At 34.6% G+C, this 25566-nt stretch overlaps 3 protein-coding genes across 4 annotated transcripts; 1 reads left to right on the top strand and 2 right to left on the bottom strand.

Annotated features, from left to right (window-relative positions):
* The first annotated feature begins 1142 nt into the window (after positions 1 to 1142).
* On the top strand, positions 1143 to 2589 carry LOC106406412 (aquaporin TIP3-1). Its single transcript, XM_013847072.3, has 3 exons — positions 1143 to 1348; positions 1434 to 1699; positions 1965 to 2589. Exons 1-3 carry the CDS (start codon positions 1207 to 1209, stop codon positions 2352 to 2354), a joined length of 798 nt encoding a protein of 265 aa, XP_013702526.1. The 5' UTR covers positions 1143 to 1206; the 3' UTR covers positions 2355 to 2589.
* Positions 2474 to 5370, bottom strand: LOC106406411 (testis-expressed protein 2). The gene is made up of 6 exons (XM_013847071.3): positions 5027 to 5370; positions 4732 to 4955; positions 3700 to 4655; positions 3533 to 3627; positions 3257 to 3451; positions 2474 to 3183 (listed from the first exon to the last, which is right to left on the bottom strand). The coding sequence occupies exons 1-6, from the start codon at positions 5219 to 5221 to the stop codon at positions 2599 to 2601; spliced, it is 2250 nt and encodes a 749-aa protein (XP_013702525.1). The 5' UTR covers positions 5222 to 5370; the 3' UTR covers positions 2474 to 2598.
* Positions 5371 to 6392: 1022 nt separating this feature from the next.
* On the bottom strand, positions 6393 to 9394 carry LOC106404755. Of its 2 annotated transcripts, none has more exons than XM_013845440.3 (6): positions 8754 to 9394; positions 7992 to 8170; positions 7630 to 7864; positions 7453 to 7538; positions 7291 to 7382; positions 6393 to 7201 (listed from the first exon to the last, which is right to left on the bottom strand). In XM_013845440.3, exons 1-6 carry the CDS (start codon positions 8847 to 8849, stop codon positions 6954 to 6956), a joined length of 936 nt encoding a protein of 311 aa, XP_013700894.1. In that variant the 5' UTR covers positions 8850 to 9394; the 3' UTR covers positions 6393 to 6953. The 2 variants fall into 2 exon arrangements, with proteins under 2 accessions (XP_013700894.1, XP_013700892.1); XM_013845438.3 differs by having other exon boundaries at positions 7992 to 8176; positions 8754 to 9288.
* Positions 9395 to 25566: the final 16172 nt, after the last annotated feature.

The following is a 25566-nucleotide window of genomic DNA, read 5'->3' on the forward strand; positions in this document are numbered from 1 at the left end:
ATGATTCTCCATTGACTCTTTTGATAACAACTAACGGCAATATAAATATATTTTGTTTTGAAACAATAATATATTTATTTAAATGAATTTGCTTTCTTGTGTCTAGACAAACACAAAAGATCATCTTAAATAAATTTTATAATGATATGTTAATAGACAATATCTCATTAACAAATCCAAACTCAAATCCAAATTCAAATACTCAAAGTGAAACATTTGCTAATTTTTATACTTAGTCAAATCTAAACATTTACAAGCTTTGTAAATCATCCATTTTGGATCTCTATTTCTCATTCAAAACAATTCCGATTTTGACCAACAAATACACTAACTCATAGTGTTCACGGTGACGATTACATCGTGCCCAAATTCCGGTTCTTCCGACAGACATCTCTGTCGAAAAATCCATCGGAAAAATGGTCCACACCACTTTGTCAAAAACGAGTTCCAACATTATTTACCAAGAAACCATATAACAATTGGTAACACAGAAATGAATACGAGAAACTGCAAAATTCATTCTAGTCTTACCTCATTGACATGGATACATTACTGTCTCGTGCTTTGATGATAACTCAGAAGGATGTCTCTATCTCACAATGCATAAATAATAAGGAGAAAGAATCGGCCGAGGCTGCTGCTTCGGGGGCAAACAATGCATGACTGAAGCAATATACCAAAGTCAGTGGACATTATAGTTTTGATATTCCTGGATGGTAATAAAGATTCTATAAAAGTGGCAGAAAACGTTATGTAAACCGCTCTTTTTGTGTGGTAATGAAACTTCGATTAATTGACCGTACGTACACATAACTTTGACTGTCTTCCTAATTCTAGAAAACTCGTACTTGTTTGTTTATCTAGTTGGCACACATGCATGCATAGTCAAAACAACACATACACTGACAACACACGCACACGAGCACATGCCTTTACAAATCTCAAACCTTAAGGTTCGTCCAAAAACTTACCAAAGAGAAAGAAGATAAGGAGGCAGATGAAAATTAATGAAATACACAAACACAAACACGACATGGTTAAGTAAAAATGCATGCAATTTAAAAGCTACGTGTCCAACTCAAGACACTCAAGTCTCACATCTGTCCTTCTTTTTGGCTTCTTTTAAACTCTCTCTCTCTCTCTCTCTTCCCACCTCAAATTATCCTTCTTCACACATCCTTGTTAATTCAAAGTGTTGTGAATATAATGGCAGCATCAACAGTTAGAACGTATGGTTTCGGTAGAGCCGACGAGGCTACACACCCTGACTCCATTAGAGCCACTTTAGCTGAGTTCCTCTCCACTTTTGTCTTTGTCTTTGCAGCTGAAGGCTCCATCCTCTCTCTCGGTACCGTTCCGAAGATAATTATGCAGCTTAAAAGTCTTTTCAGATGTGATATAGCTTATGAGTTGTGTGTTTTTTTCTATCTCAGATAAGTTGTATTGGGACCATGCGGCTCATGTTGGAACAAACACACCAGGAGGACTGGTACTAGTAGCGTTAGCTCATGCGTTTGCTCTGTTCGCCGCTGTCTCTGCAGCCATCAATGTCTCTGGCGGACACGTTAACCCGGCTGTCACTTTTGGTGCTCTTATTGGAGGCAGAATCTCTGCCATCCTTGCCATCTACTACTGGATAGCTCAGCTTCTTGGAGCCATCCTCGCTTGTCTATTGTTGAGGCTCGCCACAAACGGCATGGTACCACTAAATAAAATCATAGTGCATCAGTGTTCTAAAAGTCGGTTTAGATACCCCCTGATTTAAATAGACTCATATAAATAGACCCTCGTCTAATCAGTAATCTCATATAAATAGATTCTCGTCTAATCAATAATTTCATATTAGTATGATCTCATATGAAGCCTAATCAATAATGTTACTACCTATTCTTGAATATTGGTATACATATATGAGCTAGTATTTTTGTGTTGCAATGTTATAAACATAGTCTATCTTAATGCAGAGACCAGTTGGCTTCAGTTTAGCATCAGGTGTTAAGGCGCATAATGGACTCGTGTTAGAGATCATTTTAACATTTGGCCTAGTCTACGTCGTCTACTCGACCTTGATTGATCCAAAACGTGGAAGCCTTGGGATTATAGGACCGCTTGCGGTCGGACTCATAGTTGGTGCAAACATCTTGATGGGTGGACCGTTCTCTGGTGCGTCAATGAATCCAGCTCGAGCCTTTGGTCCAGCATTGGTTGGATGGAGATGGGATGACCATTGGATCTATTGGGTCGGACCATTCATCGGTGGTGCTTTAGCCGCCTTTATATACGAGTTCATGGTCATCCCAACTGAGCCACCTGCTCACCACACCCACCAGCCCTTAGCCCCTGAAGATTACTAGATTGGGGCTTTCCACTTGGTCTCTCTTGCTTCTTGTCTTTGTTTGTAAAATCACTTTGCATAGAACCTCTGTTTTGATGCTACTCTTTGTTTGTTTGTATTAATAAGAATAAAGAGAGATACCGCAGCAATGAGTTCTTTTGATATTTTCACCAAACATATACCGGATACAAGTAATAACAATGTACTAATCTATTCTATATTGACTTTCCTTGTTTCTGAAACCTGAAAAAAGAAAAGCTTCTTCAAGGTCCTCTCATCTTCTCAACAATCTGTCTACTTCTTTCCTCCATGTGACGCTTCTTCTCTTCAAACTTCTCCCCAACTTTCTTCCTAAAATCAAACATCCTCTCCCTTGTTCCCATTTTCTTCCCCTTGAAGCTCGAATCAACCTCTTCATTTGGCACGATATACCTCGACGGTGGCTGGACACTAACCGGAACAATCTCCCCGTCGTTGCCTCCTCGTGCTACTGTCTCCAGCTTCTCGTTGCTTTCCAGAAGGGGAGTCTTGAGTTCTTCCAAGGATTTTTCACTTTCTACTGCAAGAGCTGTGGAATTAGCTGGTTGTTGTGCAGCCACAGGTTCTTCCTCAACTCTTGCTTTCTGCGGAACGTTGGTAGTTTTCTTCGTTTGTTCACCATTCGTTGGCTTCTCACCTTTAGCTTTACCTTCTGCAGCTTCGAAGCTGTCGTGATCACTACTTGAGTCTTGATTCAGCCACATGAACGGCGCAACACTGCGTTGGACCCAATCATCCTTCTCAGCTATCATCCCTGGAATGGTAATGCTTTCGCAGTTGGGGAGCACCATGACCTCTCGTATCCCGTTCTGCACAATGAGATTTTGTCTTATTTCATATTCCCTTTAGAAACAAAAGAAGGTGGAGCAAAGTGTTTTTTACCTTAAAACGGTTGATCAAGAACATAGCAACATGGCTGTTTGTGATTTTGTGTTCACCAACAGATGAGACAAGGTCGAATTTAATCTCCGGCATGCTTGTGAAGCCAAACCATAGTTGATCAGATGGAGGCGGTTTCATGTGTACACGCAGTGTCCCTCTAAGCGAAGAGACTCCTATTGACAAAGTAATTGGAACCTACAGTTCACAAACAGAGATAGTCTAAGATACTACAGGAGCTGAGTCTATAATCACTGGAGATCAGAAACAAAGATTAACCTGAGAGACTTGCTCAGCGATGTTCTTCAGAATAGACTTCCACTTAGATCCATTGTTGGGAGCTGCTTTTGTACCTTTTGCTCCCTTTGGTTCATCTGCAAAGAAATAAATCACTTTAGTATTAAATGCTTCTAATCAAAATGATTCTATGAATTCACTGTACTAACCAACTTTCACATCTTGTCCATCACCAGTTCCTCCGGGGACACTCAACTGCTTCTCAAAATCTGCAAGACCTTCAAGGAACTCTGGTGGAACATCCCCTGAAGAATTTGGTTGCAGCTTTCCTTCGGCTATCTGCAGATCTTCCTCTCGAGCGTCAACTCGAGTCTGAACTTCAAGTCCAGCACCACCAGTGTATTCAACATCTAGCTCGAACGCCCACACGCCATTCATCTCCATCGGAAGAATCCTTGTACCGTGTATATACGGAGGGAGACTCCCAATCTTTACATCGCAGCAGATTAAGTCTCCTATGTAGCTAGGAGTCCTCATGTTGGACAACACCCGCTGGATTCGTTCGTGCACTGCATTCTTCAGCCCTGCGTTCTCTTTGACATCAAAGAACAGCCGAGAGATCAGCAAGTTCCACGCCAAGGTTCCTTCATCGGCGAAGAACTTCTCTTCCGAGTCTACATCCGAAGCGTGGCTCCAAGAACGTGAGAAAGCTCCCACATCGGTTTCCTCAGGGATGATGGTATCTCTAATCTTTCTAGCTGGATTACTCTTTCCTGAGCTACCGTTGGAATGTGAGTCTTGGTAAGGACGTGTTGAAGCTGTCACTTTGGTTGAGCACTTTTTAGAGAACTTCTTCCAGAACAAACGAACCTTTGAGGAAGGACCATCGATCTTAACTCCCTTGTCCAATGACTCGAAGCTAAAACCAGCTGATGGTTTCATAAAAGAAGGATACGCAGCGTTGAGTGAAGCCATGTAGCTCCGGAACTCGTCTTTCAGTTTGGTCGACCAGATAAACCTTTCTTGGTCATTAGAAGCAGCAAGACGGAGAGCTTTACACCAAGACTCCTTCTCCCAAGAAGTCTCGAGGTAGATGTAAAACACACGGTTCCCTTTGTACAAGTCTGAAGTTTTGCTCTCCACTTGGATAGGGAACCTCTTAGCCCTAAGATAAGACACAAATCAAAAGTGTTTTACATTCACTTAAGAGAAGAAGCAATGTCAGTAAGAATGTAAAGTACCATTTTCTTGTGGGGAGTTGAGACCCTGAAACAGCCTCAACGGAGCAACCTTTCAAAGTGATAACAGTCTTGTTGCTATCAGCGTCTGTTAAGATGAGCTTATGGTCTTTGATACGAGCAAATTTTCTAACGGGATGCACCTCCACGTGATTTATCTTCTTCTTTGGCTCTTTTGGTAACTTCTCCTTTAAACTCTCGTCCAACTCCAGAACCCAAATCACTCCCTGAGAAAGATACACAGATCATAAAGTAAACAGCTTTCCTCACACTGATCAAGAAAGGAGGAAACTTTTACCTGTTTGTTGAGATTGAAATCAATGGGCTCGAGAGGAGGAGGTTCAGAGCCCTTTGATGTTGGATCTGAACTCGATTTCTGCTTCCGATTCAACCGCTTCACAAGGTACAAGAACGCGGCAGCTTCCGCGGCAACGACGGCGAGGAGACCCAGCAAGAATCCAGTGACGAAGGCGAAGCCAGCGAACGAAACCATCTCCGGGAAGTTACAAAGTGTGTTGCTTTTCAACTTTAATAGTAGAGAGAGAGTTAGTTGAGAAGGGAATCAAAGAGGAGGAGAAGACGCGTCACGATGTCTTCTCTCTACTTTTATGTCAGTTTCGGTGATGAAGGAAAATATTTCTTGAGAAAATAATAATTTTAGTTTAAATAAATTATATATATTAATGTAAAATGGGAATATTCGTTTACTGATTTCAAATCATTTCTGACTTACTTAATACAAAAATTAGGAGGATTAATCTTCATGTTTTTCAATCTCTTTTTTTTAGTTTTGATTGGATATTTTTTTGGATTTTGTTACCTATTTTCACCCCCCCCCCCCCCATCCCACCAAAAAAAAGATTTGTTACCTATAATATAATCTTCAAATGTTTTAGAAATGGGAGATTTTGTTACCCGTAAGATAATCTCTATAATTGTTTTAGGAATGGGAATATTCGTTTACTGAATTCAAATCATTAATTTTCTGACTTTTGTATGTTTTCACACTTTAGTTTCCTTATAAAAATTAGGAGGATTGGTTTTCAACTTTTCGTATTTATTATCATTTTAAGTTTGGTTGGATAATTGATTTTAGAGTGCTACCTATAGTACATGGAAAAAATTCTAAAACATAGAGATTTCACTAATCCAATGTCTAGATGTTTTGGTTTGAATTTAAGATGGTAGATCAAAACACTATGTCTAGAATCCATTTCAACACTCGGTAGTTTCATATACAACTAAATCAACTGTTCAATTGTCAATGAACTACAAGCCAATCGTTTAAAGATTCCATTGGTTTAATTCTGATGGATGAATATGCTAAAGCGTGTGTCAGCCCTGTCCGTGGATTATGGTTGTAAGTGTTACACTACTGAACTGCCTGTAATAATTAAAAACATACGTATTTGCAAGTTACTATTGCATAACCAAACAGCTTCTTTTAGAACATGGACTCCTTAACAATGTTGTTGAACTAGAAAGTTTTGACTGTTTCAATTCAACCTAATCCTTTGAAGTTCCAAGTCTCACCTAAGTCTTTATTCGTTGAGGAATGAGTCAGATTATGTCAGAACATATCAACTCTCGAGTCAAATTTTTTTAATTGATAACTGAAAGAAAGTAGAAAAAGTATCCAAAATAATGCAAACAAAGATGGGAAAGAGAAAAAGCAATTGTTGTGAAAAACAGAGAAAAAGCGAGTACATAGGAAAAAAAATCTAGAAAACTAACAAAAGACATCAAATCTAACAAAAAAATGTTCTCATCTGAAATATTAGACGAGTTTTCAACTTATGTTTTGTTATATATTTTTATTGTATAGTCTTAAGATAATCATTTTTGCAATGCACCATTGCAGTCCATATGCTCTTTACCGACATACAAGAACGGCACAGATTTTCATATTTTCAGACAGAAAAGTACAAAACAGAGTTCACAGATCCATTTAGTAAAAAAAAGAGACAGAAGAGAAGTAAAAGAGTAGCCAACTTCATTTACATGGTCCCTCACTCATGCAAGAAAAAAAAAAACTCTATTCTCTTCTTAGTAACATCCATGGCTTCCAACATGAGAAAAAAAAAAAACTCCGCTATGGCCGTTGCTACCTAAAGCAACACAACGAGCCAGACAACAACAAAGAACACTTCAAGGTTATGTTTTTTTTTTTTTTTTAAGTGTTTGGAAGAAAGGGTCAACGTTAAGAGGACTCCTTCGACTGATCTTTAAAAGTTGGAGTTTATGAAGAAGTTATAGTCATGGTGGTCAACATTCAGCTGTTTCAGCCATGAATCTGCAGCGCTTTGAAGGTAAATCAACCGGTCCTGGTCAAACCCTGTCTTGCCCCAAAGATCTCCTTGCATTTTGTAAGCAGCTAAACCAAACGGAGGCAATGGTATTCTCTTGTTTACAACGCAACACTCTGTTTCTTCCATTACTTTGTTGTTACTAGAATCTCCTTCCACCACATTATCTGCATGCAGTTCTAGAAGACGTTAATAAAATAAACAAAGAAATGGTGTTTGTTTCTTACGTTAATGAGCAGTGATCGATCATATGTACCTTGAAACGAAGAAGACAAAGTATGATAAGTTAAAAAGCATGTCGTCAAGTCCTTCTCGTTCTCGCAGCTTGGGATGTGATATATCGGGTACCTAGTTCATCAAACCATAACACATCAAGCCAAACATGAAGGATTGTATTAACTAAAGACTCATTACTTACCACGCAACAGCCATCCAACTAGCAGGAGACATATCGACACTCCTTAAGGTCATCAGTCCCGGATATTTCTCAGCCAGCTCGTTTATCTGAAGAAGAAACAAGTACAGTGTCTTTGCTTCAAGACCATATTTCATTAAGTTAATTAAGGAGAATAATATGGTCACTAAGATATCAAACCTTGTCGGTTAAGGGAACCCGCTTGTAAGGAGGATCTCTTTCTATGTACTTGAAGTCAAGGTAACCAAGTCTGTCTCGCAGCAATATAGTACCATCTGGATCAAAAACCGAATCTTCAGAGACAGCATCCCATGTTTTGCTTGAATCATTGCTCATGGATCTTGACAACAACTTCTCGCTTTCACTATCACTCCAACACTCACTACTCTCAGACTCAACCACCTCACTCAGGCTCCTGCAACACCCAAAAAAGCATTCAGTACGTCAAATAACTAGAGACATGTCCTAAACACTTCTATTACCAAACCACAAAGACAACATGTTGTACATGAATCTAGACTTATCAAAATGGGATAAGTAACCTGGACATCAAAGCGGGTTTGTTAGTGTGGATTTGGATGGCAGATAGATATGGGACATAATACTGCATAACAGTTTCACCATTGCTTAGATCAACTTGTGATCCAAAACCATACGCGCTCAGCTCATCGTAATAGTTCCAGAGGTCACCGAGCATGAAATACTTTATCTCCTCCTTCCCCTGTTGCTGCCACAAACATTAAAGATCACTCGCACATAAAATTCCAGTTATTTATGCAATGTTATTAACAACTAACCACCCCCATATTCAATTGTGATCAAGCTGTTACACCATTTCAAGCAACAACTTGATCATTAGTTTGAAGACCAACATGGTCATTGCATTGACATGTATGTGAACAATAAAGCTCTTGATTCCTAATCACAGACGCACAGAATGAGACAGAACCAAAGGATATACATTAGAGCATCAAGAAGATTCAAACCAAATCTCAGTACACTTACGCTTTTTGATTAATGAATATAAAAATAATATTCTAAAGCAATTCTGTAGCACGTTTCCACGTGGTAGTATACAATCCATGAAAATGATGTGACCATTAGATTTCTCATACTAATTTTGTTTTTCCGTGATGGACCATGCAATTATTTGTCTGTCCTTATTGTCAAATTTCATCTGAAAATTCACACCAAATCATTTAAAAAAAAAAAAAACATTGAGAGTTCTAGGTTGTCACCATTGATTCAAAGTTAAGACGTTTATGAAACTCTGTTTATCAAAGACAATTAAAATCGTTTTTTACCTGAGGAAGAGAGAATGAAGGAGGCTTAGGAGTGACTCCTAAGAGAAACCTCTCCAGATTTGAACGGCCTTTTGATGAGGAAGACCACCACCACATTATCTCTTCTCTTTTTCTTCTTCTTGGCTCAATCTCTTGTTGAGATCAGATCTTTATGCATAATCAGTCCACACAAAAGTTTGGAAATGTATTAACTTCTCAGTCGTCTCTCATTAGTCCCAATATGGCAAAGCTTTATAGCAATTCCCAACCTGAACTCTTTTTAAAAAAACAGAACCCACCAAAGAACGAGAAGGATTCTTTCAGAAATCGAAACTTCCGATTTGAGAAACTAAATGAGAATCAGAAAACTGAGGGTTTTTTTTTTAATAGAATTTTGTTACTCTCAATGGAGACAGAGAAACTGAAGTGAAAGCTGAATAAAACTTGGTTTGTATTTAATGGAAGAAGGAAAACGAAGAAGAGGACGAAACGCTTCTTCTCTCTCTTTCACTCACTCTGATCCTTTTTTATTTATTAGCTATTTAATTTTCCCTCAAGTATGAAACTGAAGACTTTTGTTTGATCTAGTATCATTTTTTTTAATTAATTAAAACAGTCGGTAAGAAAGAATAAAAAAGAGGATTGCATATTACTTATACATAAATTTGTTGTATATTTATAGAAAAGAGTTTTGAGAATGGAGACATTATTACGTCATTGCAACACCAAAATCCAAGTCACATTGCAAATGAAAAAAAGAAAATTGTTTTTAGTTTCATTTTTGTTTGCAATCGAATATATTTATTACCTTCTGCTTCTATATGTTTCTTTTAGGAGATAGATTTAACTATATATGGATTGATTTTATATTATGGAGATAACGAGGACGTTAGACATTACAATTTACTACTCTTTTGTATTTATGTGGTGAGTGATAAAAAGCCTTCTAGAAAAGCCACTTAATAAGATTTTTTTTTTTAATTTTCTCGTAAGTTTTAATCCTTGACTTAAAATATCAACTAGATACTAATCCGCGCTATGCACGGATATTATTTGAACAAATGTTTCTAATTATTACCGAGATTAGAAAATATAAATCTTATTTTTTGGCACCATATGTTTTTTTATGGATGGTTTGTTTATTTTTTAAACACATATATGTTTTGTTTATAATATAACATGTGAATATAATCTATTATATATTAAAGGAGAAACATCGTAATAAATGCGTTCACACTAAATTGGATCATGTCATGTGTAAAAGCATGGTAATAAATGCGTTCACACTAAAATGGACACATGTCACATGTAAAGAACTTCTCAGCCAAACTCTACATAAATATGTTTACACTATGTGCTTTACGTTTTTAATATAAAACTCACATGCATGGTTTTTCTTTACGTTATTTTTATTGTTTACGAATAGAGCTGAACAAATTATTCATAAATTTTGATTCAATTCGTTATCTGTTTTGATTCGAACAAAAAAATCTGGATTTCCGTTACTCTACGAAGCAAATCAAATACTAAAATGCAATATCCGTAAAAAAACGCAAATCACAAATATCAATATTTATAGGAACGGATATTCAATTTGATTTGTTATGTGCATATATATATATATATACTTATATTTAAAGAATTATATATAAGTTATATAATATTTATACCTATCAATATATATATATATTTTTTAATCCTTGACTTAAAATATCAATGGTTTATTTTGCACAAGGTTTCATGAGATATCAATGCTCTTCTTTAGAAACTGTAAAGACACCAATTAAAAAGCGCAACGAGTTGATATTTGTATTTTTCAATTAGAGACTATTTTAGATAGATAGATACTAATATTAGTGAGATTCTGTATAGAGTGTCTGGAGCTCTAGTAAATAATATAGTCAATAGTGAAAGAAAATCGATTAAATTTTACATAGTGAATCAAAAACAAATACCAAACAAATCTTAACATTACATTCCATCATCTAACCTCGGTCTATGAGTAATAACTCACCAGCAATCGTTTCTTTTAGTTTGTATTTTTCAACAACCCTATAAATAATCAAGATACTAAACGAGTATTTTATGTCTTCAGAAATATGTCGCAAACTGAAAATTACATACTTTTATTGTTGCAATATATTTCGCTAATCATGTGTCAGTGATGTACAATACGTATAAGTTATTTATACTATAAACATCTCCGGCATCAATTTTTAACTCGAAAATCTCATGTCTGATAAACTAATCTCTTCTATATAATTTAAACCGTGTTTTTTGGTGTGCCATTAGTCTATTAGAGGTTAAGTTATCCACAAATAACTCGAATAAAGTTTACTGTCGACTCTGAAATGAATCTTGATTCAAAATGAAAGGGAGAAGGCAACATCTAGTAGAATTATGTTGAAATTCTACATCAGAAAATATGAAAGTGACATTGACTATTTCTTTAATGGTACATGTTAATTTACTTTTAGGTGGACAATCTTTAAGATTCTAACTATTTTCAGAAGCATCCGCTTAATGACAATACGAAAGTTTTTGTATGAACATCAAGAATAGCATATGAATTGGATATTTGTAGTAATAAACATCCACACCTAAAACTCCATCATAGAATTTTCACCGTTAATTTGTAACCAGATAAAGTCATAACTTCAAGATTGTCTCCATTTAGAAAAAAAAAATATGAGATTTTGACATTTTTATCCAAATTAAAAATCAGTTTATTTGGAGAAGCAACAAAAAATGAGTTTAATTTGATTTTTGAAACCGTGTTCTGTTACATAATAATAAATTATATCTGAAGGAAATACCTTTGCAAAATGAAAATAGTAACCGTATATACGTAACTTTTTTGTAACCTCATATAGATAATATTTTATTTTATTATTTTCGAGCCTATTAGTTTTATATTTTGTGTAGTTTCAGAAACTTAGAACACTTCTAACGTAAAATTCTAGACATGAATATCTTAAGCTAAATGCACATGTTTAGTTACTATAATATTTATATTTAATTATAAATATTTTACTTAAGATATTTGGATGTAGAATTCTCATAATTTGACATATTCAAAATAACAAATAGTTGATATATTTAATCTAATGTATCTTGAGAATTTTAGTGAGATATTCTTTAATATGATGTTGGCTGTTTAAGTGTTTACCTAAATTTAGAAGAACGACAACTATATAAATCGAGAATGAAACTACATTTTTGTTTTAACGAAAACAAATAAATAAAAGAGGATAATGCGTGAGAGTGTCTGGTGAAAAAACAAGCGGAGAGTAGTATCTGAACACTGAACACTGAACACTCGAGGTTGTCACTTGTGTGTGGTGTCGGAGCGCTGGACTTTCTGTTGGACGCGTGTTTTCCAAAACTGCGTCGGTCTCTCGCGTTTTGGTCCTTCCTTTTTCATATTTTCCCTTTATTTTCTTTTACAAAATACGTATTTTAAAAAAAGTATTTATACATACTTCTAACAGTTTTAATTGTAGTTTGCAAGTTATACTAGATGGACTCATTTTTTGGTATAAGCAGTTGTCTAGTGTTGGACATGAAAGTAATCGTAAAAAGTGGATTAGTTTAAAATTTTGGATGTCTCCATGGACTCATAGCATGATTAGCTCTTTGCTCGTAGCATTGCATCTTTTTGTTCATGTTTGTGTTTTGTTGTTACGAAAAAAAAACATTTTGTGTTTACGAAAAAAAACATTTTGTGTATCAATGATTTGAATTATATTTACACGTGGGGAAAGTGGTTCCTTATTTATTTTTGGCTCAGTAAAGTGGTTGGTTTTAGATAAAGTCACGTGCCAAACACTTTGTCGTTTCCTCATCACACTAAAGTGATAAACTATGAACGCTATCTATCCATTGATTTTATAATAGTGAGATTGTGTTTTGACCAAAAAAAAAAAAAAAAAATAATAGTGAGATTGTGATACAGGTAGTGTTCATGATTATATATGTGTTGGACCGTGTGATGCGATGAATATGGTTTTCTTTAGTGATGTGACTACCGACTAAAGTAATCTAGTCAATAATCTTGCTTGTGCTAATAAGCTCAATTCTTTAGGCCCATTTGTTCGTTTCTTGGGGTCATCAGTTATTTTCTTTGCTTACGTTAAAACGTTAAACTTCAAGAGGGGCGAGAGAGACCTGGCAAGAAGGGCGACATCTCCACCTGGATCCGTCTGAGATGACAAGTTGCAGTCACAAACCCCGACCAAACAAACAAATCACTTGACTCGAACACAGTTTAGTCGAACTTTGGGCCTAAAACCCTTAAAAGCCCAATTTGACATTCTTTTACCAAATTTTAAAAATAATAAACTTATTTCATATGGGACCCTATAAAATTCCACCATTTCAAAGCAGCTTTAACATTATAGTTTCTCCTTGAAATAAGATTGTAATCCTTCCTTTTCCTGAACTACTCTTCCAAGACTTTTGAGAATGAGACTTCGAGTCCATCACTGTTTTCAAACATTACATACTTTGATAACATTCGAGACTTTCACAATGACTAATCTTCCACATCTCATTTCAGACATCTTGACATAATATACCAAACCAGAACCTAGCAAAATAGTACTAATGACCAAATGTCAAAGATGAAGTCTCTTATAAGGTGACGTATCTATCTCTGCGAATGCAAACTCTATTTCAACAGTCTTTTTTGATTAATCTGGCAATATCTGGAGTTTATGAAAAAACTTAGACGATCTTATTTCAGCAGTTTTCTAACCTCAAGATGATGTGAATGGAACTACATATGTCATATACTATGTAAATGGAGTTGAAAAGAGGTTTATTTTTGTATGAGAAAAAGTTGAGAGAGGTTTATACATTACAATTATAATCTAACTATGGAGTACCCGACATTGTTTAGTAGATATGCATGTTCTGATAAAGATCTAATGTTAATTCCATTACTCACTGGGATGCATTCAAGTTTCAATTTTGTTTCATCAAACTCAACAGAAAACGGGATTTGGAGGTTGAGCACCGAGTACGTTGAATACGATTACCATTTACCCGTGATATGAGATTACGTGGGATATGTTCTAGTTTGCAGATTCCGTATTCAAAATTACAAACATAAAACTAAATATATAACCATTAGTTTTTTGGTGTAAGTATAACAATCAGTTACCTTAAAATTAAGGGATAATTTGAAAATTACTCTATTAATAGTTCACAATTTGATATCTACACTTTCTCTTATTTTTTTTTTGAAAATTACACTTTGTTAGATATTAAAAGAAATTTTTTATCCAAATTATTATTTTAATAAATAGAATATAAATCAGAAAATAATAATTATAATATTATAATTATTTATGTTTAAGATAAATATGTGTTTGAAATAAATTTATTATTTACTATTTGAAAATTTAAAACAACAAAGATACTATGAAGCAAACGTTGATGTGTTTGTGACTTTATCACAAGTTTGTCTTATAAATTTATTTTTGAACCTCATATAAAAAGTTGCACGACAGTTCCATTAACAATACTCATATAAAACGATACATAACTCATTCTTTTCTAAAAACATATTCTTTTTTTCTTTTAACAATATTCATTATTGTATAAAAACAGGGGTGAAGCTACGTTAAGAGGTAAGTGTGCATGTGCACCCCTAATTATTTAGAAATTTAACCCGGACTAGCTATCTCAACTGGTAACACCTCAGACACTTGTCTGAGAGGTCACGAGTTCGAGTCTCAGGCGGGAAAAAATGTACAGGGCCGTAACAGGTACATACAAAGGCTGGCTCCGGGCCTATGGAGAGATTAAGGCCGAAAACCCGAACCCATCCTAGTTAAAAAAAAAATATTTAGAAATTTAAAATTTTACAACGTAGATATGTGTTCGAATTGGCTTATAATGGCTATGTTGCACCCACAACTTTTACGGGATGTGGGTTCGATGCTCCACCTTTCTGAATTTTTAACACTATTTTTGTTAATATTAATCATTGTGCACCCATTAAAAGAAAATTATGGATTCGCCCTTGTATAAATATATCAAAGAATATCTTATACAAACATATTCATTCTTGCTACAGGTCTCTATCAATTAAGTTTTAAATGACTACTCAGATTTGTTATGATGAGTTTAAGAAATCAAATTATACTTAAGAACATTAATGAACAGTTGACAAATCTGTGATGAATGAGAGGAAGAGAAAAATCTAAACTAAAAAGAATGAGAAAATCTATATATTGTTATAAAAAGAACTGGAATTTATTTGTATCGCAGGAATTTATATAAGGGCAAAATTTTATACCCGTAGAAATTATAACACTGAAAGAAAGTGTTTATCTGAGAGAGAAGGGAAGATTGAAGTGTGTGTTTTGAAACGATCGAACTTGATCGTATATATAAAGAAAAAATCTACTGTGCAAATAGTGCAGCGGGCCCCACATCATTTATAATTTCAACTTATGCGGCGCTGTGTTCTCTGACTTTCATAACACTCCCCCTTGGGGGCCGGTGACACTATCCGCCCCCGCTTAACGTCTTTGTTGCCTCGTTAAAAACCTTTCCAGGAAAACCCAATGGGAAAAACCATAGTAAGGTAAAAAGAGTACAACCACGTAAGCTCCCCCTCGAATAAGCAGTCATAGATCCTTTTGATGACGCATTCCAATGTTATGGATGTGTTTTCTGAATACTGAGGTAGGGAGTGATTTTGTGAAGAGGTCGGCTGCATTGTCGCATGATTGGACATATCTTACTTCAATCTCTTTCTTCTTCACGAGCTCTTGAGTGTATGAGAAGAACTTCGGATGAATATGCTTCGTTCTATCGCTTTTGATATATCCGTCCTTTGTTTGAGCAACACATGCTGCATTATCTTCATATAAAATAGTTGGCTCCGTATTTTCGCCAATCCCGCTGCTTGAACAGATGTGTCGGCTCATTGATCTCAGCCATACACATTCTCTACTTGCTTCATGGAGTGCAATGATCTCAGCATGATTTGAAGAAGTAGCCACGAGCGTTTGTTTCTGGGAACGCCAAGATATAGCAGCGCCTCCGATCGTAAAAACGTATCCTGTTTGCGATCGGGCTTTGTGTGGATCTGAAAGATATCCTGCATCTGCAAAACCAACCATTTGACCTTTTGAACTTTTAGGATAAAATAAGCCTAAATCAATGGTCCCTTGGAGGTAACGAAAAACATGTTTGATCCCATTCCAATGTCTTCGGGTTGGAGATGAGCTGAATCTTGCCAAAAGATTCACAGCAAATGATATATCAGGCCGTGTACAATTTGCAAGGTACATTAGCGCTCCAATTGCACTTAGATATGGTACTTCCGGACCAAGTATCTCTTCTTTCTCCTCAGGTGGTCGAAATGGATCACTTTCAATATTAAGTGACCTAACGACCATCGGGGTGCTAAGAGGAGTTGATTTATCCATGTTAAATCGTTTCAACACTCTTTTAGTGTATGTGGATTGATGCACAAATATACCATTTTGTGAATGTTCTATTTGTAGGCCAAGACAGTACTGTGTCTGTCCTAGATCTTTCATCTCAAATTCTCCTTTGAGATAGTCTGATGCCTTTTGTATTTCCTTTTGAGTTCCGATAATGTTAAGATCATCAACATATACCGCGATTATTACAAATCCGGATATTGTTTTCTTGATGAAAACACATGGACATATAGGATCATTCACATATCCTTCTTTTGTTAAATGTTCACTGAGACGATTGTACCACATACGTCCAGATTGTTTTAACCCATATAATGATCTTTGCAATTTTATTGCACATAACTCTTTAGGTTTGGAACTTAATGCTTCTGGCATTTTAAATCCATCAGGGATTTTCATGTAGATATCAGTATCTAATGATCCGTATAGATAAGCTGTAACAACATCCATGAGACGCATCTCTAGATTTTTATCAGCTGCTAGACTCATCAGGAATCTAAATGTAATGGCATCCATAACTGGAGAATACGTTTCTTCATAATCGATTCCAGGTCTTTGAGAAAAACCTTGAGCCACTAGACGAGCTTTGTATCTCGTAATCTCATTTTTCTCATTTCGCTTTCGAACGAAAACCCATTTGTACCCAACTGGTCTCACATCTGCAGGTGTGAGCACAATAGATCCAAATACTTTTCGTTTATTAAGCGAATCAAGTTCAGCTTGTATTGCATTTTTCCATTGTTCCCAATCATGTCTCTTTTGACATTCATAGACAGATTTTGGTTCTGGATCATCGATTTCTTCATTTATTTCACTTGACACAATATATGAGAAAGCATCATCAAGGTCATTTTGTTCATTTCTATTCCATATCCTTTTATTATGGATGTAATTAATAGAAATCTCATGATTATCTTTCGATTCATGATGCTCTGATTCATGATGCTCTGATTCATCAGAATCCTTATCATTTATTTCCTCCAAAATATTTTCTGCTATTTTGGGTGCATCATATATTTCAGCTTTCTTCTGTTTCCTAGGATTCTTATCCTTAGAACCAACAGGTCTACCACGCTTCAGGCGTGTTTTTGGCTCTCGTGTGTCATCCTCCTTTTCTTGTTCATTTGGCATTTTGATACGAGCAGGAGCATTTGCAGCTGGTATATGAGATTTAGTTACCGTCTTGGTATCTACAAATGCATCAGGTAGCTGGTTAGCTATACTCTGTAAATGCATAATTCGTCGAACTTCTAGTTCTGACTCTTTAGTGGGAGGATCAAGATATAACAATGATGGTACACTCCATTTTATATCACTTCCAACATTTTTGTTTTCTCCCCCTAGAACTGGGAATACATTTTCGTCAAAATGACAATCAGCAAAACGTGCTGTAAAGACGTCACCAGTCTGTGGTTCTAGGTATCTTATAATCGATGGAGAGTCACAACCAACATATATTCCCAACCTTCTTTGTGGTCCCATCTTTGTTCGTTGTGGTGGTGCTACAGGCACATATACTGCACAACCAAAGATTCTTAAATGGGAAATATTTGGTTCTCGACCAAACACTAATTGTAGTGGGGAATACTTGTGGTATGCACTCGGTCTGATTCGAATGAGTGCTTCTGCATGCAAAATAGCATGTCCCCATACAGAGGTTGGAAGTTTTGATTTCATGATCAATGGTCTTGCAATCAGTTGCAGACGCTTAATTAACGATTCAGCCAAACCATTTTGCGTATGAACATGAGCCACAGAATGTTCAACTTCAATTCCCGTTACCATACAATAATCATTGAATGCTTGGGATGTGAATTCACCAGCGTTGTCTAATCTAACCCTTTTAATATTATAATCAGGGAACTGTGTCCGCAGTTTGATTATCTGAGTTAGAAATCTCGCAAATGCCATGTTTCGAGATGATAATAGACAAACGTGTGACCATCTACTGGATGCGTCAATTAATACCATAAAATAGTGGAATGGTCCACATGGTGGATGTATCGGTCCACATATATCACCTTGAATTCTTTCAAGGAACTTTGGTGATTCTTTATCGATTTTGGTTGGCGATGGTCTTACGATCAATTTTCCTAGAGAACATGCAACACATGTCATTTTATTCCCTTGAGAAATCTCCTGGATTTTCAGTGAATGACCATGTGAACTTTCTATGATTTTACGCATCATTGTAGTGCCTGGATGGCCAAGGCGATTATGCCATAATGTGAACTCTTCTGGGTTCTGTTTTACTAAAAGATTTGATTCGATCTCATCGATATAAGTATGATGTAACCCCGAAGGAAGTTCTGGAAACTTTTCCAATATGTGTTTTCTGCCACATTTCTCAGAAGTTACATACATGTATTTCTTTCCATCCTCAGTTGCAGACTGAGTATCATATCCGTGAAGATATATATCTTTAAAACTCAATAAATTCCTTTTAGAACTTGGAGAATATAGAGCATTATTTATGGAAAATTTTGTTCCATTCGGTAAAGTAAAATTTGCTTTACCAGTTCCTTCAATCACGTCTGCAGGACCTGATATTGTATTGACGACAATTCTTGTTGGTTTTATATCAGAGAAATATCTCTTTTGTCTCAGAATAGTGTGTGTTGTTCCACTATCTGGTATGCATATTTCATGAATCCGTTTCTTGGATTTTGCTTCATTACCATTCTGATCCATTTCTGAAATTGTCATAAATATTAATAAAAGAGAAACATAAAATTCATTCATATAAGGAAACACATAATTATACAATAAGATGACGTTAAAAACATCATTATTTTTTTTTTTAAAACATGAAATATAATAATTATACATGGTAATACTAAAAACTATTCAATACTCTTATCATAGGCATTTCGATTCTCTTCAGGAGTAATCTAGTCCAGCTCATTAGCGAAGTCGGAGGATTCAAGGTATGAGGTCCCTTCAACATTTTCCGTGAGGTTCACCTCTTTAGCCTTTCCTTTTATGGACTCTTGATATAACTTGCACAAATGTGGGGGAGTACGACAGGTACGGGACCAATGTCCTTTACATCCACATCTGTAACATACAGTCTCACTTTTCTTTGTGGTATCCTCTTCGGTTTCTTTTCCTTTAGGAGGTTGTTCAGATCTAACCCATTTGTTAGATCTAATACTTTTAGGATAGTAAGGCTTTCCACGTTTGTTGTTGAAACGCCGACCACGACCTCGGTTGGTCTGGTTTCTCCTTCCCGAATATTCTACCGCCGTAGCATTCACTTCGGGAAATGCCTTGGCTCCCGTAGGTCGGGAATTATGGTTTTTGATTAGTAACTCATCGTTCTTTTCAGCCAACATGAGTGTTACCATCAATTCAGAAAATTTGGTGTACCCACATTTTCTGTAAATTCGGGATAAGACGTTGTGTTCTTTGTGGAAAGTATTGTATGTCTTGTCAAGCATTTCTGCTTCGGTGACAGGGTTACCACAATATTTTAATTGTGCAACTATCCTTAAGATAGTGGAATTGTAATCTCTAACCCTTTGGAAATCCTGAAACCTGAGGGTTTTCCACTCTTCAAGAGCGTGAGGGAGATTGATTTCCTTTTGATTATCGAATCTGTCTTTCAAGGCTTGCCATAGTACGGCTGGGTCCTCAACGTCTCCATAGTCGTGAGTTAGATTCTCATCTAAGTGCTTCTTCAGGAAGATTATCGCTTCGGCTATATGCTCGGGTGGCGATTTGTTACCGACTTTTATCGCTTCGGTTATCTTTTTTATTACAAGATAGGGTTTCACATTTGTGACCCATCTGACATAGTTTTCGCCGGTTACTTTCAGAGCCGGGAACTGGAGTTTCTCGATGTTTGCCATTTGTATTTCGAATCGCAGAGTGATCGTGCTGATAACGTGTTATAAAAAGAACTGGAATTTATTTGTATCGCAGGAATTTATATAAGGGCAAAATTTTATACCCGTAGAAATTATAACACTGAAAGAAAGTGTTTATCTGAGAGAGAAGGGAAGATTGAAGTGTGTGTTTTGAAACGATCGAACTTGATCGTATATATAAAGAAAAAATCTACTGTGCAAATAGTGCAGCGGGCCCCACATCATTTATAATTTCAACTTATGCGGCGCTGTGTTCTCTGACTTTCATAACATATATATATATATATATAAATAATAATAATTGAGTTTTTTCTCCCTCTAAAGAGTGTTCACGTGTCCATATATGTGGGTCTCACCTTTAATTTGTTTTTCAGACGCGTGGGTTTCAAAATGTGATCCATGTTCAGTTTTTAGTGGGCTTCGCATAAATCGGCCCGGTAAGCATCATATGGTCGACTTCTGTTTTATGTCTTCGTGGGCTTTGCCTTAGGCCGTTTTCTTCGAGATTATTCGACGACTGAGGGACGCTTCCCATTCTGGCGGATCGTTTTTGTTGTTACTCGAGCTCTTCGATTTCTACACACATTCTCCGCCTACGAAACCACTCCTCTTCCTGTAACGCCTTCTCCAGCCTCCTATATATATAGAGGTCGTGTCTACGGTGATATAAGTTAACTCTTTAAAAATGATATAAGTTAAACTGAAAAAAACAAAAAATATCTTAAAACACTAAAAGTTATAAATCATATATATCAAACATAAAATAATATTAATCAAAAGTACTCTCTAATATATAAAAGGGATTCATTTAAAAGTTTTTAAGCTATATTGATAAAAGATTTAACATCACCAGTAAAATATGTCAAATATATATCATATTTATGCCATTGAGTTAAATAAAAACAATTTGTAGAAACTGAGCAGATATATTATATAATTAAATAGTAATTATAAAAATAAAATTTAGAGTAGACGAAGCTGATGTAAGCAAATCTCTCATCAATAACACTCTAAAAAATTATCGTTCATCAATCTCACAAACTAAAATCGCTAAACATGACAGGAATCAGAGAAAATTGTATGGACTTTCCCGACAAAGGTAAAAACAAGAGTTTACTCAGTTTATATTTTTTTGGGCCATAAACTATATCAAATTCTATTTTTTATATTGAACCATAAACGACCCCAAATTTTATTTTTTTTGGTCCACCTATTTCAGACTCTTTTTTTTGTCCACCACAAATCATTTTTACTAAAGTCCAGTAAAAACCCTTTGTGTAGCTCCTGAAACAGCCGAATAACCTGGAGTTTATGATTCCGGTTATAAAAACAATTGTAACTATATAATTTTATAAATTTCCAGAGTTATTAATTTTTTCTAAAAATTTATTACAATTTCATATTCTTGAAATTAATTTTTGGTAAATAAATAAAAATTTAATTTATCATTCGTATAAATTGTTAATTTTTAAAACCAAATTTTATATCTTTTTACTTACACTTTTTTTTTATTTATACACTCATAACTACCTAATAACCACCCCATAAACCTCATCTTTTGAACATAAAACGCTAATAACACAAATCGTCGATCAAATCAATACGAGATAATATATGAAAATATTAACACATATGAATTCTCCGGTCATTCTTATTTCAACCTAATCAAGATGTGTGTATTCCAATATTTCATTCATCACCATTATAGACAACACGAAAAAAAAGTTCAAAAAATATAAACGACTAAATTTCCTATACAAAATTACAAAATGCATCAATAACGTAGTGCTTTACAAAACTGAAGAATAAAAAATCACGGATAAGAGTACGCTCACGCTTTTTTTCTTTTTCTTTGATAAAAATTTAAAATATATTTTTAAAAGATATTCTTTAGATAATATTCTTGTTGAACTAAATAAATTATAGGTGATAAAAAAAATTTGATAACAATATTAATTATTCAGATAGGATCATTTAGTAAATTTACATATACAAAAGTGTATTTTTCAAAAACAATTAAGTAATGGTGTAGTTTTCAAATTTAAATCTCATATAAATGTATTTCTCCAAATTTTTTCCTAAAATTAATCAGTTTATTGTATATTATGTCTTATATTTAAGTTTACTCTTCATAAAATAAAATTAAGAAATGTCTAGTTGTTTTTTACTAAACTCGGTAGTCTTTTTACGCTTTCCTCTTTGTGAGTTTTGGTGGTAGTAGTTTTGATGATTCAATGGTTTTATTTTATTTTATAAGTTTGTATATCTGAAGATATGAGATCTCTCAATATTACGTATACATATGATTTTTTGGTCGATAAAAATTCAATTGTGCTGCATAAGTTGAATTCAACGGATTAAATGGCGTCGACACCTTTAATCTTTGGAATCTGGATTACAGTTGTCAAACGCTTTTTAAGTTTTCTTAAACTAGATTTATAAATTTTGTTTATAGTATTATAAGTTAAGAGATTGTGAACCAAGAGAAGAGATGGTGTTCATTTATTTATAGATATAAGAATGCCTAACTTTAAAGAAGCATTTGCAATGTTCCCACAACTCGTCATCCACTAATAATTGATCAGATACGTATTCGTAATTTTTTATTAATGTAAAGAAGACAAAATGAAAATGGGTTGGATGATGATTTGGTAATTGGTTTAGTAGTATACATCGCATTTTGTCGTGTCATTACTAGTTATTCCACTAGTGATAGTGTTTTCGGCCTTCCTCGATTTTATGCTTCTTTCATCTGGTTAATGCAAAGCGGACCAGATAATCTTCTTTCTTATGTCACTTTGCAACATTACGTTTAGTTAATAACACTCGGATAAACATAGCCATGAATTGTTTGGACTTCATTATACATTTGTTGGATTTCAAATCTGACTTGCTCATACAGTTTGTGTGAATTCTGATTGGCATGAGTACTTCTAGCTAGTGCTTCGACGACCAGGCCGTATATAATATTACACTATAGCTATTCCCCCATTTAGTTACTTGTCTTTTTTCCTGATCTCAGTAATTTTCTTTACACTTTGATAGTCTTAACTAACACTTTATTTTTATTATAAAAGTATATATAAAAGACATTGGAAACTATAGAGATACCAATGCAATCTCATAGAATGCAGAATATGCCATAGAGATAACATTTTGATTCTCATATAACTGTCGATGATATATGTAAACGTATAACAAATTCTTACGTAATTTATCATCAGATACGAGAAAACACATGAAAAAGGTGCTTTAAATTACGAATATTCCTCCTCAAAAATATATCTTAATCAAGAAAAGTTTGTGGATGATTACACATAGACGATAATACTAGACGTAATCACAAGTGTTTTAAGTTCTAACATTTTCATCCTCATGATTAAATTACAATAACAAAAAAATGAAATTCTGTATCATATAATGTCGGCCAACGCCATTAGCACAAATAATTAATACTCAATGCAAGTTCATGAACAATAATAAGTTGTTTTCCTAGGTGGAGCCAAATAGTAAGTGCGAGTTAGTATGGAGATTTCATGTGTGAGAAAACATTATGTGTCATGGTATCAGACAAAAGACGTGTTTTCTAGTTTTAACAACGAAAGACGTGTTACGCGATTAACCTAATTGAGGCTAGTTATGATTATGGTGCTACTCGTAATCATGACCCTAGTCCATTGATAATTTTAATCAAGCAGAAAATGCGCAACATAGCGGAATTGTTCTTCTTCACAAAAGAGTATAATACATATATAACTTAGTTTAGTGAACACGCCAACTTTTCTTTCTGTAGGGATAACTATTTATACCAATATATCACAGAGGACAACATTTATGAATTTTGGAAAAGCTAATGAGAATATGAACCTAGGTTACAAGAGAAGAATTATATATTCACATTCTAGAAAATAGCTAGGTAGGAGCTAAGAAAGAACGTTATGTACATCAAATATACAAAAATATACAAAGGTTTCTACATCCTGATAGACCTCTCAACCCCCGCGTAATGTCTTAATCCTACTATTTAACCCACTTTCTTCATGGCCTCACCGGATGATCGCACCTAATTAATATACTAATCTTTAATGATCCAATTGCGCACCACCCTTTTTAGTTTTGTAGTACCCAATAATCTATACGGAAAACTTGAGTATGTTCAGTCTTCCATTAATTGTGCAAACCAAAATAAAATTAAGTGATAGAAGTTTACATTTTATTATCACGAAAAAGAGGGTTTCGTTCCTCATAAGTAAGTACATTTTTAATCCATTCTCACCTTTTTAATTAGAGGTTAGATTTGGTTGTTTGAAATAATTTTTTTTTTCTAATCTTATGAATTATCAGTAAAATTTGATTTTTAAACTGTATTTATATATAACTATTTTAGTTTACTGATTTGATTAATTTTTCACTAATGTGGTTAAAGATTTAGAGTTCGAATCACAAAATACAATTTAGTATTATTTATGTAGATTTATCAAAATAACAATACAAGGTATTTTTATGTAAGTAGAACTGTGAACATCTTCATAAAATAATTTTGTGTATCATGTATGAATCCTCAAAATATTATAGAATTTCTCATTTTAAAATCGTCGATTAATGATCCTCATAATTTGTAACAAAATAAAATGTAGTTATAGATATCTTTTTGATTCAAACTATTTCATGATTGCCTTAAATTTCTCTTTACACTATTTACTTTCTTTTTGGTAAAGAGATCAAGTGTACATCAACCACATACTATATCGTAAGCAGTGTTATGGCATACCGATACGTAACATTCAACTACTTACGGATGAATACGTTTTCTTATACAAAGAGAGTTTCTACCGAAATTCAAACTCATTTTTTCATGTATTATTCGACCAGTACCTACAACTAATTAAACCGAACACTTTGAAAGCGCGATCAAACAAACGTTTGATGAGTTTTGGAACCCACATGCATTGTTGACACATCAAAGAGTTAATTCAGTAGTTTTGGCCATGTGTTCTCTTTACGCATCATACATTCTTTTCCTTCTCTTCATGCCTCATTTATATTCTAACCGTAACTTTTGTCGACGTTTGTTATATTTATTTTTCAATACTTTTTATATTAGTGGGAACAAAAGAGTTACGTTTGTTTCAAAAAAGAAAAATGAGTTACATTTGTGGACAAAAAGATGGAAGAGCATTACAAAAGAAGAGAGCTTTACACACCTTTTTTAGTTAATGTTTTGGTAAAGAGTTACATACACCCCTATAAACGTTAATATTTCAATAACAAGTTCTAATAATTTGTAGATATCTTATTGGTCCAGTTGATTAAGAGTTCACTAAATATTTTACATTAAATCTAAGGTTCAAATCTTACAGAATATGGCTTGTTATCATCTATTTAGATTAATGTTCAGCTGTCAGTAAAACTGTTTAGCGTGAATCTTTATAATAATGGTAAAGATTATTCGTTGTAAATTAGTTGATATAACGATTTTTATAGTTTGTAGTAGAGTAATAA

Source organism: Brassica napus, chromosome C6, assembly GCF_020379485.1.
Source record: "Brassica napus cultivar Da-Ae chromosome C6, Da-Ae, whole genome shotgun sequence".
NCBI lineage: Eukaryota > Viridiplantae > Streptophyta > Magnoliopsida > Brassicales > Brassicaceae > Brassica > Brassica napus.